This window comes from Zootoca vivipara, chromosome 5, assembly GCF_965207765.1.
Source record: "Zootoca vivipara chromosome 5, rZooViv2.hap1.1, whole genome shotgun sequence".
Taxonomy (NCBI): Eukaryota; Metazoa; Chordata; class Lepidosauria; order Squamata; family Lacertidae; genus Zootoca; species Zootoca vivipara.
This window is the reverse complement of record NC_142588.1, coordinates 53,390,402-53,406,787: the sequence shown is the minus strand read 5'-3', so window position 1 is coordinate 53,406,787 and position 16,386 is coordinate 53,390,402. Positions and strand designations below refer to the sequence as shown.

The 16,386-nt window shown below is 46.4% G+C and overlaps 1 protein-coding gene across 3 annotated transcripts in view; it reads left to right on the top strand.

The window, feature by feature from the left end:
- Positions 1-366: 366 nt before the first annotated feature.
- TRIM8 (tripartite motif containing 8) overlaps positions 367-16,386 on the top strand; it is a 69,147-nt gene continuing 53,127 nt past the window's right edge. Inside the window, exons 1-2 of one of the 3 annotated variants that reach the window (XM_035134111.3) lie at positions 367-519; positions 3,627-4,313. In XM_035134111.3, coding sequence (XP_034990002.1) covers positions 3,744-4,313 — 570 coding nt within the window. In that variant the 5' untranslated portion in view covers positions 367-519; positions 3,627-3,743. Of the gene's footprint in view, positions 520-701; positions 787-913; positions 3,429-3,626; positions 4,314-16,386 lie in introns of those variants that run through there. The other 2 variants (XM_035134112.3, XM_035134109.3) reach the window with 2 other exon arrangements.

Genomic DNA, 16,386 nt, shown 5'->3' with positions numbered 1-16,386 from the left:
GCCTCTCATAAAAGATGATATATTCTACAGGCCAAATTAAGCAGGGGATAGGATAGGTCTGCGGAATTTAATAAACAATGGGTGCACTTAGGGGACCTCCAACTTTCATTGCTACGTGCAGAGGATGATTTTCTTGTTGCTTGCATAGACTAATAATACTACTAATAATTAATACTAATAATATGCTTAGATACTTCCTGCTCCCATCTTGCTGCATCTGTCAGCAGTCCCGTTTCGGATACTGAGGAAGGGTTGCAGTTCAGTTGTAGCGCGCACGTGCTCTGCCCGCAGAAACCCCTGGTTTGATCCCTGCCATTTCCCGCTAAGCCTTGGAAAGGCCCTGCTGCCTGAAGCCTTGGAGGAGGTGCTCCTCCTCCTCAGTGCAAATGCTGGAATGGATGGACCATTCGGCAGCAGCCAGCCAGCTTCCCCTTCTTCCCCTCGTGGCGCACAAGGTCTTATCTTTCACGTCTGTCGCTTCACTTCACCGAGCCCCGGTCTCCCTCGGCGAGGCAGCTGGTAGGTGTACCCAGTGCGGTTTGCCGCCGGTAATATGTTATACTGTATACATATGCATGCAGTACGCATTGTGAGAAAGCAGGTCCTGTGCTTATTAGATAGGTACACCTGGCCACATTTCTTACCCCCCCCCTTCCTGGCGTGTGTGTAGTGTGACCCACTGTGACTCACGCCCCCGACATCTGGCAAGCAGAGCAGGGGAAGCTCAGCAATGGCTGGCTCCCCTCCGGCAGGGCGGAGGCGCTCCTAGTGGCTCCCGACTCCCGAGTAAGTACGACCGCGGGCCCCGAGCGAGCGGCCTGCTTCGGGGCCCCTCTGTCGCCGTCGCCCCTTTAAGGGAGGCCGGACGCGCTGTGTTTAATGTATCAAATTGTGGCGGGTCACGTGAGGCCCCGGAGAAGGGGTTGAGCAGCGCCGCGGCGGTAGCCGCTGAGAGTCGACCGAGCCGGGCAGCGAGGGGCTGGCGGTAGCTGCGGCGGCTGGGGCTAGGCAGGGCTGGGCGCAGACCCGGCGGAGGGGAGGGGAGCAAGGCGAGGCGAGGCCCGGGACTGAGGCAGCGGCTCCCTCCGGATTGGACTCCCGATTCTCTCCCTCCTTCCTTCTTTTCCTCCCTCCCCCCTTTTTTGTCCTTGCTCTTCTGGAGGACTTCACGTTTCGTGATTTATCGGAACCAATTGATTGATCGATCGGTTGGCTTATTGATCGGTTAAAGGGGCCCTGCTGCTCGGGCGACGCGAAGCCGGGATCGGGTTGAGCCGCTGTTCCTTTAAAGTCGAGCCGGGGAGGGCGGGGGGGGGGAGGAGGAGAAGAAGAAGGGGAAATCCTGCGATGCGCCCTTGATCTTTAGTCATCCTTCCGCCCTTGAGTTCCTTCATACCCCCCCCTACCCAACCCCCAACCCCCAACCCCCTCCCCCCTTTCACACCGACCCTAATGCGCTTTCACCGCCCCTGGGAGAAGAAGAGGAGAGGAAGAGGCGGCGGCGGCGGCATCGCAACCTATTCCTATAGTCAACCCCCCTTCACCTTGATTGCCACCCTGTCGATCTACGCAAAATACCTCGATTAATTTTTATTGTGCCATCCGCTCTCTTTCTCTCTCTCGTTCTCTTTCTCTCTCTCTCTCTCACCCCGGCTCGTTCTCGCATTATTTTGCAAACCTTGAGGGGTGGGGGCTAATAGGGTTTTTTAAATGGGCTGTATGTATACTGGGGAAAGAGAGCTCTCCGCTTAGCTCCCCCATCCTGCGCCTTGCATCAGGAAAAGGTTTTTTTTTTGATAAAAAAAAATCTATATAGGCTTTTGTCGGGCGGGGGTGTATTGAATCTGAATAATCAGACATATAAACCTATTTTCCACCTCTGTCGCCCAGTTTACGTGATCAGGAACGTCTATATTATTCCCTGCTTTCGTTCTGCGTGATAGCGTGGCAATAAGATACCTCTCCTCTGCATCCGACCCCCCCCCCCTTTTCATTTTCGTGGTGTCTTTTTCTCTCGGGTTGAAATCGTGGGTCTATTCTATGTTGTTTGTTTCTCTTGCATGTGGCAAAGGTGAAAGATCGTCTGATCCATTGGTCTGCTAGTTAATTCTTGTTTGTGACTGAGGGAGCATTAGAACGAGGTGCGGAAGATAGAGGTGCGTGCCTGTGTGTATGTGTTTGTGTGTATATATAGATATATACAGTATATATTTATATTTATAAATAACACACACACACACAGTTTTTAAAATAGAATTTTATTTAAAAGTTGGGGGGAGACCCAAGATGGCTGGAGGTGGTTGTGAGGAGTATGTAGGGTTTTTTTGATCTGATGATAAAAGCTAAAAGGCACAGCAGCTGCGGCTGTATAAACTCAATTTAAAACCCTCCCCTTCCCTCCCTCTCTTCTCCCCCCCCCATCAGACGCACACTTTGCAGGGTGGTGCCATCCACCCCTCCTACCCCCTCCTGTTTTTAAAAAAACAGATTTGTTTCTACTTTCTAAAATAAAATTTAAAAATCTATCAATTAAAAAAAATCAGCTCAAAATGGCTGAGGACTGACTGTGTCCTCTTGGAATTGAACATTTCAGCAGTTCCCTTTAAGCTGGTGCTGTCTCTCCTCTCCTCTCTCTCCTCCCCCCTCCGTTTTTTTTTTTTTTTGCAGGCTGGTTCCAAAAGGAGAAATAGCTTTCATGTCAGAAGGAAAACAGAGAAGCAAAGGGGAAGAGGCGGGGGCTGGGCTCTTCATTAGTAGTTGAGAAATTCCTATTCAGTTTGATCAAGGCATACTTGTTTTCCTTCCAGCAAGAACAACCCATCACTTTCCAAAAGACCAAGGGTTTTTGGAGTGGAGGGAGGATTGTTTCCATTTCAGTCTTGCTAAAATAAAAATCGAGGCAGATTTTAAGAAGGCAGAAATCCCACGAGGTATTGTGAGCAGGTTGATTCTCTGGGTTGAATTTGTCTTCAGTGGTTTCCAGCCTCCTGGGTTGTCCTCCCCCTCTTCTCTTCATTCCTATTTGTGAAAGGAGCAAAGGATGGGAGGGTCCCTTTGGCTCTGGGCTGGAATTTCATCCGAATGATTGACCCGTCTTCCTACTGAGATTGCACTGTTCCAAAGCCAATGAAGAATATATATATATTTTGCGCCATTCAGCTGCATTAGAAGTTAGCTGGTCTTGCGTTTGGATTGTATCTCCCAACTTTTTTGTGGTTTAATTAAAGACTTGCATTTTGAACTCTTTGATCGGAGGACAAATAATTTGAAATGCGATTCTTTTGAGTTTGGTCAGGAGAGAGACAAGTTCTTTTAAAATATCAAATCTTGGGCAGAAAGTCACAATAATTTGGCAGTGTTTAACTTAGAAGGTTTATATGGCATTTGGACTCCATTCTGGATTTTGTATGGAATTTTTTCAGTTTTCGGTAAGTTTTTTGCTTTTGCTTTTTAGAATCAAATGTTAAAACTTTGAGTTAAAGATTGTTTTTTAAACCTTGCAAGCTTTTATTGTACCTATTGGATTGTGCTGCTGGGTTTTCCAGTGTGTCTCTCTGTTTGTGTTGTTTTACCTGGAATCTTAGGAGATAATTCTCAATTTTTGTTTTATTTTTTTTGTTCATTAGCAACTTAGTGGCCTTTCTGTTGCAAAAGTGGAAACTCATCACCATCTGCGTTAGTAGACCAAAAAACTGACTTTTTAAAGAGAGATTGCTGAAAATAAAAATCTGTTGGTGTGAGACATGGCTGAAAACTGGAAGAACTGTTTTGAAGAAGAACTTATATGCCCCATTTGCCTGCATGTCTTTGTGGAACCTGTCCAGCTTCCTTGTAAGCACAACTTCTGTAGAGGATGCATAGGAGAGGCATGGGCCAAAGAGACAGGGCTAGTGCGTTGTCCTGAATGTAATCAGGCCTACAACCAGAAGCCCAACCTCGAGAAGAACTTAAAGCTGACCAACATTGTGGAGAAGTTCAACTCTCTCAACCTGGAAAAGACTCCCTCCGTCTTACACTGTGTCTTCTGCCGTCGTGGGCCACCTTTGCCTGCCCAGAAGATCTGCCTGAGGTGCGAAGCGCCCTGCTGCCAGTCTCATGTTCAGACACACCTGCAGCAGCCCTCCACAGCACGTGGGCACCTCCTGGTGGAGGCGGATGACGTCAGGGCCTGGAGTTGCCCCCAGCACAATGCCTACCGGTTGTACCACTGCGAGGCTGAGCAGGTGGCGGTCTGCCAGTTTTGTTGCTACTACAGTGGGGCACACCAAGGGCATTCGGTGTGTGACGTGGAGATCCGGCGCAATGAGATCAGGGTAAGTGTGGAAAATTGCCTCCATGTTGTCGCTGGTTTTGGTCTGGAAGGTACTAGCAGTGTGTGTGGTGCCATGCAAGAGAAGCTCAAAAAGTAAATTCTCTGCCCCAGGGGGTATCCAGTTTATAAAAAAACCAACCCCCCCAAAAAAACCCATTAGATCTGTCAGGCCTGATCAGAGGCCCAAGAAGGTACTGCTGAGACAAGGTAAATAATAACTGGTGGTGTCCCCCTCCCCTCCAGTTTTCTCGATTGCACATCAACTGGATCAATATTGGCCCGGCAGCTCTTTTTAACCTCTAGTTCTGCCAGGAACAGTTTTATCCTTAATGAGAAAGGCTGCCCCTTCTGCTCAAATGTTGCCTTTTACAATAAGGAGCCATTCTGTCTAAAGGTGACCTTTCTATTTCTGTTTATTTCTTTATTTTTTTGCAAGGCCTACAGAAAATATTTTCCCATCAGTGCCAATAAGGGTTTTCTGTGGGTTGCTATGGGCAGTCTTGCTCCACCTTTACCAGTCCTTTTGCTGACATCTTAGATGTGCTGAAAACGAGGAAGTAAACAAAAGCTGACATGATCTTTTCAGGCCTCATTAGAAATGCATCAAGGGAAATAGACCCTCACTGAACAGGATGTGATGGGGGAAGGGAAGCGGTAAAGTCTCTCTGTGTGTGTGGTGCTTTCAATTTGAATGTGGCCATTCAAACAATAGTGGGGGGATGGGGTGTGTAGTGGTGGTCTCTGAGGTTGTTTGTCACCCTGGGAAAACAATAGGACCTTCAAATCTTCTAACTGCTCCGCAAACAATTGGGAGAATAGGAGGAAATCTGCTAAAGCTGCAGGTCATTTGTATATAGTTAGAGATAAGCACAGGCCTATTAGCAGGTATAAAAGGGTTCTCTCCCTGTGGATAATTCTTCTCAGTGGTCAGCCAGTGCTGCAAATGCTGCTTGGCAACTCCTGCCCCCACATTGCTTTCTTTATTATTATTTTAAATTAAATAAGCCTCCCTTTGCTCTCTGGCTTGCCCTGGGAACCTTTTCGGCAGGCCCAACCCCTCTGCTTCTCTCCCACAAGAGTGGAGCAGAGGGGGAATCCAATGGACTGGGCGGCTGAGTGCTCTGAAATCTGGTTTCGGGCAGCTTTTTCTCCCAGGGGTTGGGAGCCAGGCCTTGATTACAATGCAGCTCTCCTATTGTAAGGCTTGTCAATGTCAACTCTCCATCTTCCTCCCTCCTTTCCCTGTCCTTTCTGGGCCAAGCTGCTGAGAAGGGGGGAAATTCCATATGACCTCCGTCCTGCTCTCATCATTGCCTTGGCTTCATGCTCTGGAGGGGAGAGGTGGGAGGCCATTTCTCCTTTCTGAACCATCCAGATGGGAAGGCTTATCCCAGTGACAAGCCATTCTTTAGGGTCGGGAGAAAGGGAGTTTCATTGGCATGGCTGCCTAAATGCCCAGCAGGTTCAGGGTAGCATTATGTCCCATCAGTGGAACAGAGTTTGGGGCAGCGAGGGTGGGGTTTGTGTGTGTGGAGAAAGGCAAAGGAGATATTTGTAATTCAAATATCTGTGGCTTTTGGATATTAAGTCGAAACCTGAGATAATGGCATTATCGGTTGGTGTTGCACATGCAGAAATTGGGGGATTGGGACAGAATATCTCCATAAGGATCCATGAAGGTTGACTCAGGGATGCATCCTCAGGGTCATTCAATGTAGTTGCAGCAACATGGCCTGGCTAGTAGTGGAAAAAGGTGACTGAAGACTGTTAAATGAATAGATTTCACCCATAACCGCAGACACACACACCACTTCCATTTACACATGCTTATGGTTCTAATCTGCATTGGTGAAGGAGACCTTGGAAGTAGGGAGGGAGATTTTACGCACATTAATTCAGATTTACTTCAAGGATGTGAGCCTGAATATGTGGCATAAGTCAAAACAGGTAGGCAGGTGTCTTTCCCAAGCCTAGCTGCCTAGGCCTACCCCCCCCCCCCGCTCCTCTCCGCTTAGGCCCCTGCTTCTTCTTTCTGACCTGATCCTGTTGCCTTGAAACCTCAAAGCGGCGCAAACAGGCCCTCAGCTTCTCTTCAGGCATGGTTGTGTAGGATAAATATTTAACAACAAATGAACAGTGGCGGCTGTAAAACAGGGATAACTTCCTGTGTATTCTAACAGTGCCAAAATGACTCACGATTTAGCCATTAAATCGGAGTGGAGGGAGAGAGAGAAAGGAAAGAAAGAAAGAGAAAGAGGAGTTGTAAATAAAATTTGCTATCTCATTATTTTCCAATTGGACAGCCAGGTCCTTGTGGGGATTTTCGGGGCAGAAAGAGGAGCCTGTGAGATTGAACAGGAAAGCTTTTCCTCTCCCCCCCCCAGTTTTCGGGGGGGGGAGGGGAGCCAAAAGATCTCCTTGGAGGTGGCAGCCGCTCCACCACGCCCACACAGGAAGAAGGAAGATCTAGCTAGGCTGCTAGGAAGCTCAAAGGGTTGGCTTCTCCCTTCCCCCTCCTTTCTTTCTATTAATAGGCACCCATGAGGGAGAAGAGGGAGGAATGCTGGGTTAAGCAGAAAAGATGCCTTTTTTCCCCCAGATCTGGGAGAGGCCTGGTGATGACGTGACTGGTGAATTGAGACTGGCAAATCCCAGTGGCAATTCAGTTTAGAGAGAGCTTGTTCTTAATGAGTCAATTTTAAGGAATTTTTTAGCTGGGTCCACACCCATATTTCTGCTAGAAGTTTCTGTTTGGGGTTTCTTTCTTTTGCTGGAGGCTTTTTAATGTGGATGCTACGGCCAATCTCCTTTTATTCTCTCCCTGCTTTTAGTAGTTGGGCCGCATTCTGCTCGGGTTGCGCAAAAGTCCTTCCAGAATCTCTACTGGGGATTTGCCTGAATAATCAGAGACGGCGGCTGAACTCTGTGTCCTTGTTGTGTTGGGATGGGCAGATCTGGGTTCTGTTCTCTCTTCTGCTGGCAAAGAGCTTGTCCATTGTACAGTGTAGCTTGTGTGCTTCTCTTGGGTCTGCCAAACCTACCACCTTTTGGGTGGTAAGCTACTTTAATGCACGAAGGCTCACTTGTCTCCTATAGCTCTTTTTAAATACCCCTGAGCTTGTGTTTGCCACTTCCCACTGAAAGTAATGAGGTTTTTAAAGTTGAGGCTTCCCATGCAATAATATCTGAATAGAATATTTGCTTAAGCTCCGAAAGAGCTGAGCTACTACATCACTCTGCTGCTCCCTGAAAGAGCACTGCTAGCTTAGAGGTATGCCCATCCCAGTTGTCTTTTCACATAATATGCTTCTGAATGGAGCCAAAGTATACGTAGTCGCTCTTGCTCTTGCACATTCCTTTTCAAGAGTGTCCCTTTCCCCCTGCCCTTCCTTTGTTTTCCTCCACTGTTGAAATTTCAGCTGTAAATGAAGTGGGGGCAGGGACTGGATTCTCTTGCTTAGGCTGCTTCTTCCTAAAGCACCATGTGTGTTGTTGGTGATATAGCTGCCAGTATCTGATGCAGTCTGCACCTCTTCCTGTCTTGAGTGCTGCTACATTCCCAGTTTCCTTGCTTGAAGGTTAGCACTTTAACATTAAAGAAGCATCAGCCTTGCCACTGTGTCTCTCATGGCCACCTTTGACTAGCATCCTGAGATGTTCCTCCTCCTGACTGTTGTTCTGCTCTGCAAGAAAAGCTCTCTCTCTCCCCTTCCCTCTCTGTGTGTGTTTGTGTCACTCAAACACCCCCCCCCCTTTTTGAAAAATAAAAATCCCGTTCCTATATGCTCCTATGTGGCAATTTCCCTGGAAAACTCTCTTATTTTTTGGACATCCATGTGATTTTAGGCTGCACAGATTTCATTGTGCATATTAAGCAATCCCTATCATGCTTTTTTTTACAAAAGAAAAACCAATCCTGTCCTATGAGAATGAGGCATTATTAAATTATTTATATTATAACCCAGTTTTAGTATAAAACTGCCCCTTTATTCTGCCCCTTCCGCTTTCCCTTCCAGGCCATTTTCCATTTCAAGGGCTCCCCCCATGGACCTAACGTTCAGAAGTGAAATGAGGCGCACTGGTACAAGGGCCCCCTAAATTGTGAACTAGCATTAGGAGAGGTATGGGGAGCTGTAGTCCAGCAGCTCCCATAATCTCTGAGCAGTTGCCATTGTGGCTGTGGATGATGGATGTTGGGAGACTAGCAATGTTTGGAGGTTGGCAGGTTCTCCCATCCTGCTTTAGGAAAAGGCAGCTAAGATCTAAGGGAGTAGCAAAGATTAAAAACAAATGGTTGACCTTTAAACAATGGAATTCATGAGTGGTAAAGTTTAGGGTGCATCTTGTTGGAGTGTTTCTGCCAATACTGGAGGGCTATTTTAATGGCTTAATTTGGGGTAAAGAAGTGGCAGGTACAACAGCAGATGGGAGACACTTAGCTGGTGGGAGGAGAAATCAAATGCAAACTCCTGGATTGTTGCCAGGTATGTTAAAGGGCTTATATACACTGCTGAGCCTTTAGTCAAGCGTTGTGAGCAGGTTTGTCTCTTTTTAAATGAATGAGAGCCTAAGGAGAGCCTGTTGGATCAGGTCAAAGGTGCAAGCTAGCCCAGCACTGTGTATTCACGGGGACCAACCAGATTGGGGGGTTGCTGTGTCAAGATGCTTGCAGTACTTTACAGTTCTGCAAAAAATAAATATGGACTGCCCTGTTCCAAACATTTAGGAAGAGACATAGCATCCACCAGGCATGCAGATGGTCCCAGTTTCAATCCTTGGCCTCTCGGGGGAGTGTTGAGAATGTCCCCTGTTTGAAACCTTGAAGAGCTGCTCCCAGTCAGTCAGGCTACACCAGGGTGGCAACTTTAGCCCGAGGGATCGAAAGTGACCCTCCACACGCCTCTCTAGTTTCCTCACACCTGACCAGCCCTGCTCCGTGCCCCCTTCAAGTACTTGCTGGAATGTGTCCTAGAACTCTTGTGATGTGCCTTGCTTGGATGGAGAGAGGGGCATGTAGAAACCTTTTGACTTTTGTGCGGCTGGAATGTTGTGTACTGTAGAGATGAGCTGCCTCTGTTGCTCCACCCACTTGGCTTCCTGCCCAAAGCTCCCCTGGTGCAGAAGATGCTGAGCCAGGCAGGCCAGTGGTCTGTCTCTGTATTATGCAGCTTCCGATGCTCCTAGAAAACCAAGGGACATTTATTGTGCTTTAGTCAGGGGCTGCTTCGCGTAGCATTTGTGTGCGCTGCAGTAAATGTGTGAAATGTGTAAGGGAGATGCTGTCAGGGAATGGCAAAGCTGTGTTGCAAACATAAGGATGCTCCCTCCTGAGGCTCATCCAAGAGAAGGGGCCAGCGATTTATGGGGTTTTGTGCCCACCCGTGAAAGGACCAGGATTGGCTTAAAGAGGCTGGCACAGTGGCAACGTCTGTGCAGGAGAAGTCACAGGTTGCTTGGCCTGGGTGGGCGCAGGGCAGATGTGTTCTCCAAGCACACTGGGAGATGGTGTTTCCTGTGTCTGTCTGTACGTGTCTGGAAACCTGCACCTTTCACACTTTACCACAGCAAGCGGTGGTGTGTTGATGTTGCAAACAAGATTGTCATAGAATTGTAGAATTGAAAGGGACCATGAGGGTCATCTAGTCCAACAGCCTGCAATGCAGGAATCCTTTTACCCAATGTAGGGCTCAAACCCACATTCCTGAGATTGAGTGTTTCATAAGATAAGGTACGGTAAGAGAAATACTTTATTGTCATTGTACATAGTACAACGAAATTGAGTGCCATCCCATAAAACGAAACAAAAACACAATTACAGCCACACACAATTACAGCCAATGTGAAACAGTTTTTTCTAATTCCCTGCAGTTATTTTCCTTTTCGTTGGTGGCTTCGGGGCATCAAGAGAAATGGTGACAACCAGAATAATTTTTTTTTATAAAGCTAGTTAGCACCAGAATCGTGATAAAACTGCAGGGGCTTGTCCTCTTAGGAAGTAGCAGAGCTGATAGTAAAATACCGGGAGGTGGTACTTGTGTCAACCCTAAGCAAGGTGAAAAACAAGCATGCATATTTTAATTATGCACCCTCTTGCACACTGTCTGCTGGTAAACAGAACTCTGAGTTTTGCTTGTTTGATACACAGGTCTAATTTCAACACGTCAAATTCCTGCCTGCCCTTTACGAGAAACTGTGTTGTCTTTGCCTGGGGGAAGGCCTCTTACGGTACATACAGACTGGTATGGGCAATTTTCCCAAACAGACACAATAGAAACCTGTGACAAGCAGAAGCCTTTTAAAAAGTTGTGCAATAATTTTACATACTGTTGACATTGAGCATGATGTATAGGAATAGCTTGCACCTATAATGTGGATACTGTAGTGGGATTGCAACTTCCTCTCCCATTTTACCCTGTCAAAAAGGTTGTGATCAGATAAATTTGGACTTCATCTTTGCTTTTCGGTTTCCACAATTCTAGTTTATCCAGGAGAGTAAAAATATTCTAAGCAGGGGTACAGGACTCTAAAAAAGAAACCGACTGCTGCCTAGTTCTGTTCTTAGGCCTTCTTGAAAGATCAGACTTCTGGACTATTTCTGGTTGCTGGGAGTTAACTCTTGTAGAAAAGGCCTATAACCTATTTTGGCCTGTTGCTGAAAATGCAAGTAGGGGGGATCTCCATTTCACTGCTAATTTGAATGTTCAGTGTCATCACTAGTGGGTTAAATTGAGGCAAAGGATTTTTTATCAAACTACAAAATGTTAGTTCGCTTACTAATGCTAAGATATCCACGTTATCTGTGACTGTTTCTTGGTTCGCTACCCCACTACAGGTGTTAATACTCTCAACAATGTCACTACCCTGCTTTTGTAGAAGATGTGCCTATTTAACATACATTTAAGGTCTTAATTATTACTGCCTATAACTTTGTTTCTCATTGCCGTTCAGTTTTCTCCTTCATATACCTGCCAACTAAGATTTCAACTGACGAAGTGGGCTTCAGTCCACGAAAGCTTATGTTATAATTATAATACATTTGCTAGTCTTTGTTTTTGCTGCAGGAGACTAACACTTCTGTTAGTCTGGAAATTTTTGCATGTTTCTGTTGCTTTTGACTCTGATTTCTTATTGTGGCTTTTAAGTTCACCATGGATAAATCTGTTAATTAAATTGCATTTGTTGCAGGCACCATCCCAAGGTGCATCATTAGCAAAAAACTTTAGCAGTGTATCAACAACCATGATTCACAATTAAGATAATTTTTGTGCTGAACCAAACCTCACAAGAGTTCAGCTTCTTTGCCACTAAGAGTTCAACTTGCAGAGGAGCTGAACTCTTGTAAGGGCTTGGTTCAGTAGTCTACCTCATTGCAAAACAAATAAATCTTAATTGTGAATATGGCCCTTCATGAGACACTAATGAATAAACCAATTTGCTAGAACAATACCTCCCCCAAGCATGTCAGAACTATTAAGAATGAAAGTTTCTTGCTGCTAAAAGCTACTAACTGCCCTAAAAAGGGCTATGGAAAATATTTAAAATTCCAAGGCATCAGAATCAAAAGTTTTCATTAGCAGCATTGGAACTTTATGGTTGTGGAATACATCCAACCTTGACTTCTGGTGTAGGATTGGGCCAAAGTGGGAATCCTGCAGCCATTTCCATTAGCTTATAGGGTCCAATGCTGGAGCTTCTGACCTTTAGTCTTGGGTCCTTTATATCTTTTGGGCTAAGCACAGAACCTTTGTATCAGAGATGCTGGCTGCTTTGGGGCAGTTGCCTACTTTGGAAGCTCCTGGTTTGAAGCAATCAAAAACCATAGTTTGCCAATTTGGACACAAATTAAGCTTTAGTTTGCAGTTAAAACAGGAAGTAATGAATCCCCACATATGAGGGGTGGGAGGAGCCTTGGTTTGGAGGATCAACATTGAAGTCTGCAGAGTTTGCTTGTGGCTTGGCTTCTGTTGCCTTTACAAAATTTATTTCTTCATCTTTGAGCCATTTCCTTCTTGATGCCTTGCATTCATAGTGTTAAGGGAGCTACATCTTTACTGCGTATTTTGCTTGCTGACGCATTGTGCTGAGGCTGCATGCACACTATGAATTTAAAGCACAGTCGCTGCTCCCAAGAATTCTGGGAGCTGTAGTTTGTTCAGTTCAGGGTGCTTAGAATCGTAGATCTCTTATGGGTAAACTACAATTTCCAGAATTCTTCCTTCCTTTCTTTGTAGGTGAGGGGAAGCAAGGTGCTTTAAATGTATAGTGTGTGCACACAGCTCAATGTATGTGTTTCTTTAAAAGTCGGCCCTTGAAGTTGCCTACAATGATTTGCAGCACTGAACTGGTTTAGTTTTCTTTTTGCAAATTTGCAGCCATTGAAGTGTTTTGTTTTGTTTTAAAAAAAGAAAGACCTTTCTCAAGGCTTTTAAAAATGATCGGAAAGACTACAGTATGAAATAAACACACCTTTAAAAATTCCCAGTTCTCTTTAGGTGTGCCTATACTTTTACAGCAAATGCAGTAGACTTAATGATATGGTATAGGCACCATTTAAAATGCCATTCTTTAGCCACATGTAGTTCCTCTTAAACTTTGTCCTTTAAAAGAGGGGAAAGGAGCCCCTCAGGCTGAGGGGATATTGCCTTAAGGACTCTCTAGACCAGGGGTCCCCAGACTTACCGGGCTTTGGGCCAGTTCCCACCGCGCCGATCGCGCGGCGGGCCGGGGGAGTGCTTCCAGGTCGGAAAAAGCGCCGGAAATCGTTTGTGCGCATGCGTATGGGCCTCCCCCGACCCGGAAGTGCACCAGAAATGACCTCTTCTGGGTCGGGAGAGGCCCATACGCATGCACACAAAGGATTTTCGGCGTTTTTTTCCGACCTGGAAGAGTGCCGTCGCGCTGCGCGCCGTAAGAGCGGGCGGCGGCAGGGGTCGTCGCGGGCCGGATTGGGAGGCCAATTGGGCCGCATCTGGCCCCTGGGCCGTAGTTTGGGAACCCCTGCTCTAGACCACACCCCTTGCTAGCCCTGCTTCTTGCCCCTCTGTGCTTTTGCTTTACTCTGAATGTGTCTTTGAACTGTGATAGTGGAAAATAAAGAGATAATATGTGTTCCAGCCTTTTGCATGGCTGGAATGTAGTCTGCTCTCACATGCATTGCTTTGCCCACTTTGGTCTCTGGCTCTCCCTATCACCTGCATGCAGCCCACCCAAAGTTTCACCACGAGGGAATGCAGTCTTTGGCTAGAAAATGGTTCCTCACCCCTGCATCGCAGGGAAACACCCAACTTTAAAATTAGGTATGTGAAACATTTGGCCCTCCCAGATATTGCTAAACTACAACTCCCGTCTTCCCTGGTAATTGGCTAATCTTGCAGAGGCTGATGGGAGTTGAAAGTTCAGCAACACCAGGGAGGGAGGGGAGGCAAAGGTTTCCTAGGTAAAGGTAAAGGGAACCCTGACAGTTAGGTCCAGTCGCGGACGGCTATGGCCAAGGGAGCCGGTGTACAGCTTCCAGGTCATGTGGCCAGCATGACTAAGCCACTTCTGGCGAAACAGAGCAGCGCACAGAAACACCATTTACCTTCCCGCCGGAGCGGTACCTATTTATCTACTTGTACTTTGATGTGCTTTCGAACTGCTACCTTCTCCTGCCGCGGCCGGCATTGCTGCTGTGCCTATTACTATGTCTTATTTTCGGGGTATGGCTTATATTCCTTGAATGCTTAAAAATCCTGCTACAGCTTATTTTATGGCTACGTCTTATTTTCGGAGAAACAGGGTAGGTTGGCAGGAGCAGGGAGGAGCAACAGAGCTCACCCCATTGTGGGGATTCGAACCGCTGATCTTCCGATCGGCAAGCCCTAGGCTCTGTGGTTTAGACCACAGCGCCAGCCACGTCCCTACTCTCCCTACTCTGCCTCTAAAGCCATAATATTTGTAAGTTGTCTTTTAAAAGTAAAAAAAAATATTCTGTGCATGAAATCCCTTCCCCCTCTCAGGTTTATCACTTGTGTCTGGGAGTGTAAGCATTTTGTACACCAAAGCTTTTATGAAAGCTCAGTATTTGCCTCATAGAAGGGAAATTGTCTTGCTGCATCAGTTCTGCTGTGGGTAACATGCAGGAATGATGCTTCTGACTCTGAAATGCCCTATATACCTTGATGTATCTGTTCTGTAGGAGACAAAGCACCTTCCTTCACATTGAATGAAAGGGATGTGAAATTAACATGGGGATGGGGGCAATGGGTCTACCAGACAGAAATGCATTTTTGTGAGGGAAGCATGCCAAAAGGAGCCATCTTTGGGGAGAGATCTTGAACTGAATACTTCAGCATTGTAAATGAGTAGCAAGGAAGGGAGGGTGGGCAGAGAGAGAGAGACCGCCAGAAACCTCAGCATGAGCAAGCCTAGCATGTTTTGCCTATCTGGGCAGAGCAGGAGTTAGCTAACTCGCTGCAAACATCCTGTCCTCTCACCTATATCACTTGGAGCAACTGACCACTGCAAGCCCTACCACCACTGCTGGTGGCAGGATAACTCAGGTGGTCTTTTTTGCTTGAGTCCTGGCAGGAGTGCATTGTTGTTGTTGTTTAGTCGTTTCCGACTCTTCATGACCCCATGGACCAGAGCACGCTAGGCACTCCTGTCTTGTTGAAAAGGAGTCTTCTTCACTTTTGGTGTTTTAAAAATGCAGAGTTAGTCCAGCTCCACTCAAACTATAGGGCAGCCAAGCAGCGAGAGAGAAAACAGGATCCTTAACAAGAGACTGTCTCTAAGGGGCTCCTGAAGCCCAACCACTATACTTGAAGGGTGGTACTTAAAATCCCCTTAAAAAGCATAGATGGCGGTGTCATGTTCTCTGCATAGGCATAATCTTCCTCTTCCCCAGCCTTCCCTGTCTTTGTTTTTCTTTCTTTCTCTTTTTTTGTGAGCTAACATACTTGCACTCATGATTATAATCTTGCATGGGCGGTAGGAGCATAAGTTTCCTCCGGCTGGCCTGTAAACCTGCTGCCATCTGCTTTCCCAGCTCCCTTTGCTGCTATGCCTGTCACTTTAAATGTTAAGCTGCAGGCTTTCTCTTCCCTCTTCCCCAACGCAGCAGCAGAAGCTATTCCAGTCCTGCCTCTCCCTCCCTGAGAGAGGCCCAGCCCTGCTGCTGCTCTCAAGTCCCTTGGCCTGCAGCACCCTTGATGTTCCCCTGCTTGCGTTGCCAAAGGAGTGCTGTTGTATTCTGAGATTTTTCTCTACTGGGAATGCTGACCAAATGCTTTAAAAAAATTGCAATGACTTATTAGGCCTTGGGTGATCTCTGCAAATCTGCCATCAACCACCAAGCCCCTCCTCTCTTCTCCACCCCCTCCTCCCTCCTTCCTCCTCTCTTCTCCACCCCCTCCCTCTCTGACTGATTGGTCTGGACAGCTTCTAAATTCTTTAAGCTGGGTTTTTGTTTTCATGGAAATTTAGGGAGGCAGGAAATTAAATTTATGAGATAGCAGGAAGGACTGCTTCATAGGAATCTGAGAGATTATGGTCTCTTTTTAACTATTGCAGATACTGATGACATTGCAACCCAGGGTCTTAGTATGCCATAAGGATGTAAGTGCCCTGGGAATTCTGACCTCGGCTAAAAATAGATTTTGCATTTCTCCGGGGTTGCACTGGTTCTTCCCGTCTTTTTAGTTGTCATGGCCTTTTTTGTATGGTTTCATTTTAGATAACTAGCCTTTGCTTACCCCACCCTCACAGGGTTTTCTTTTTGTATTGAGTCACTAAGCAAAATAGCCAGGCTTCAGTGCATGCTAGGAAGGGAAGGTTTGTAACTACGGATGGAATCAAATGCAGAGAGTTTCATGAAACAAATAAGATGCGTGCACAGGTGAAGGGTGTTTGCATGTGGCAGGAGTTGGCGGAGGCAGCAGCTTCTGAATTTGGCAGTGCTATACAATATAGATGATTGTTTATCCCTGTAAGTTAGGCCCATGAGGTGTGTGTGTGTGTGTGTGTGTCCATATCTATCTATCTATCTATCTGTCTGCACTTTTTAAAAAAAACTTATCCCTTCATCATTATAC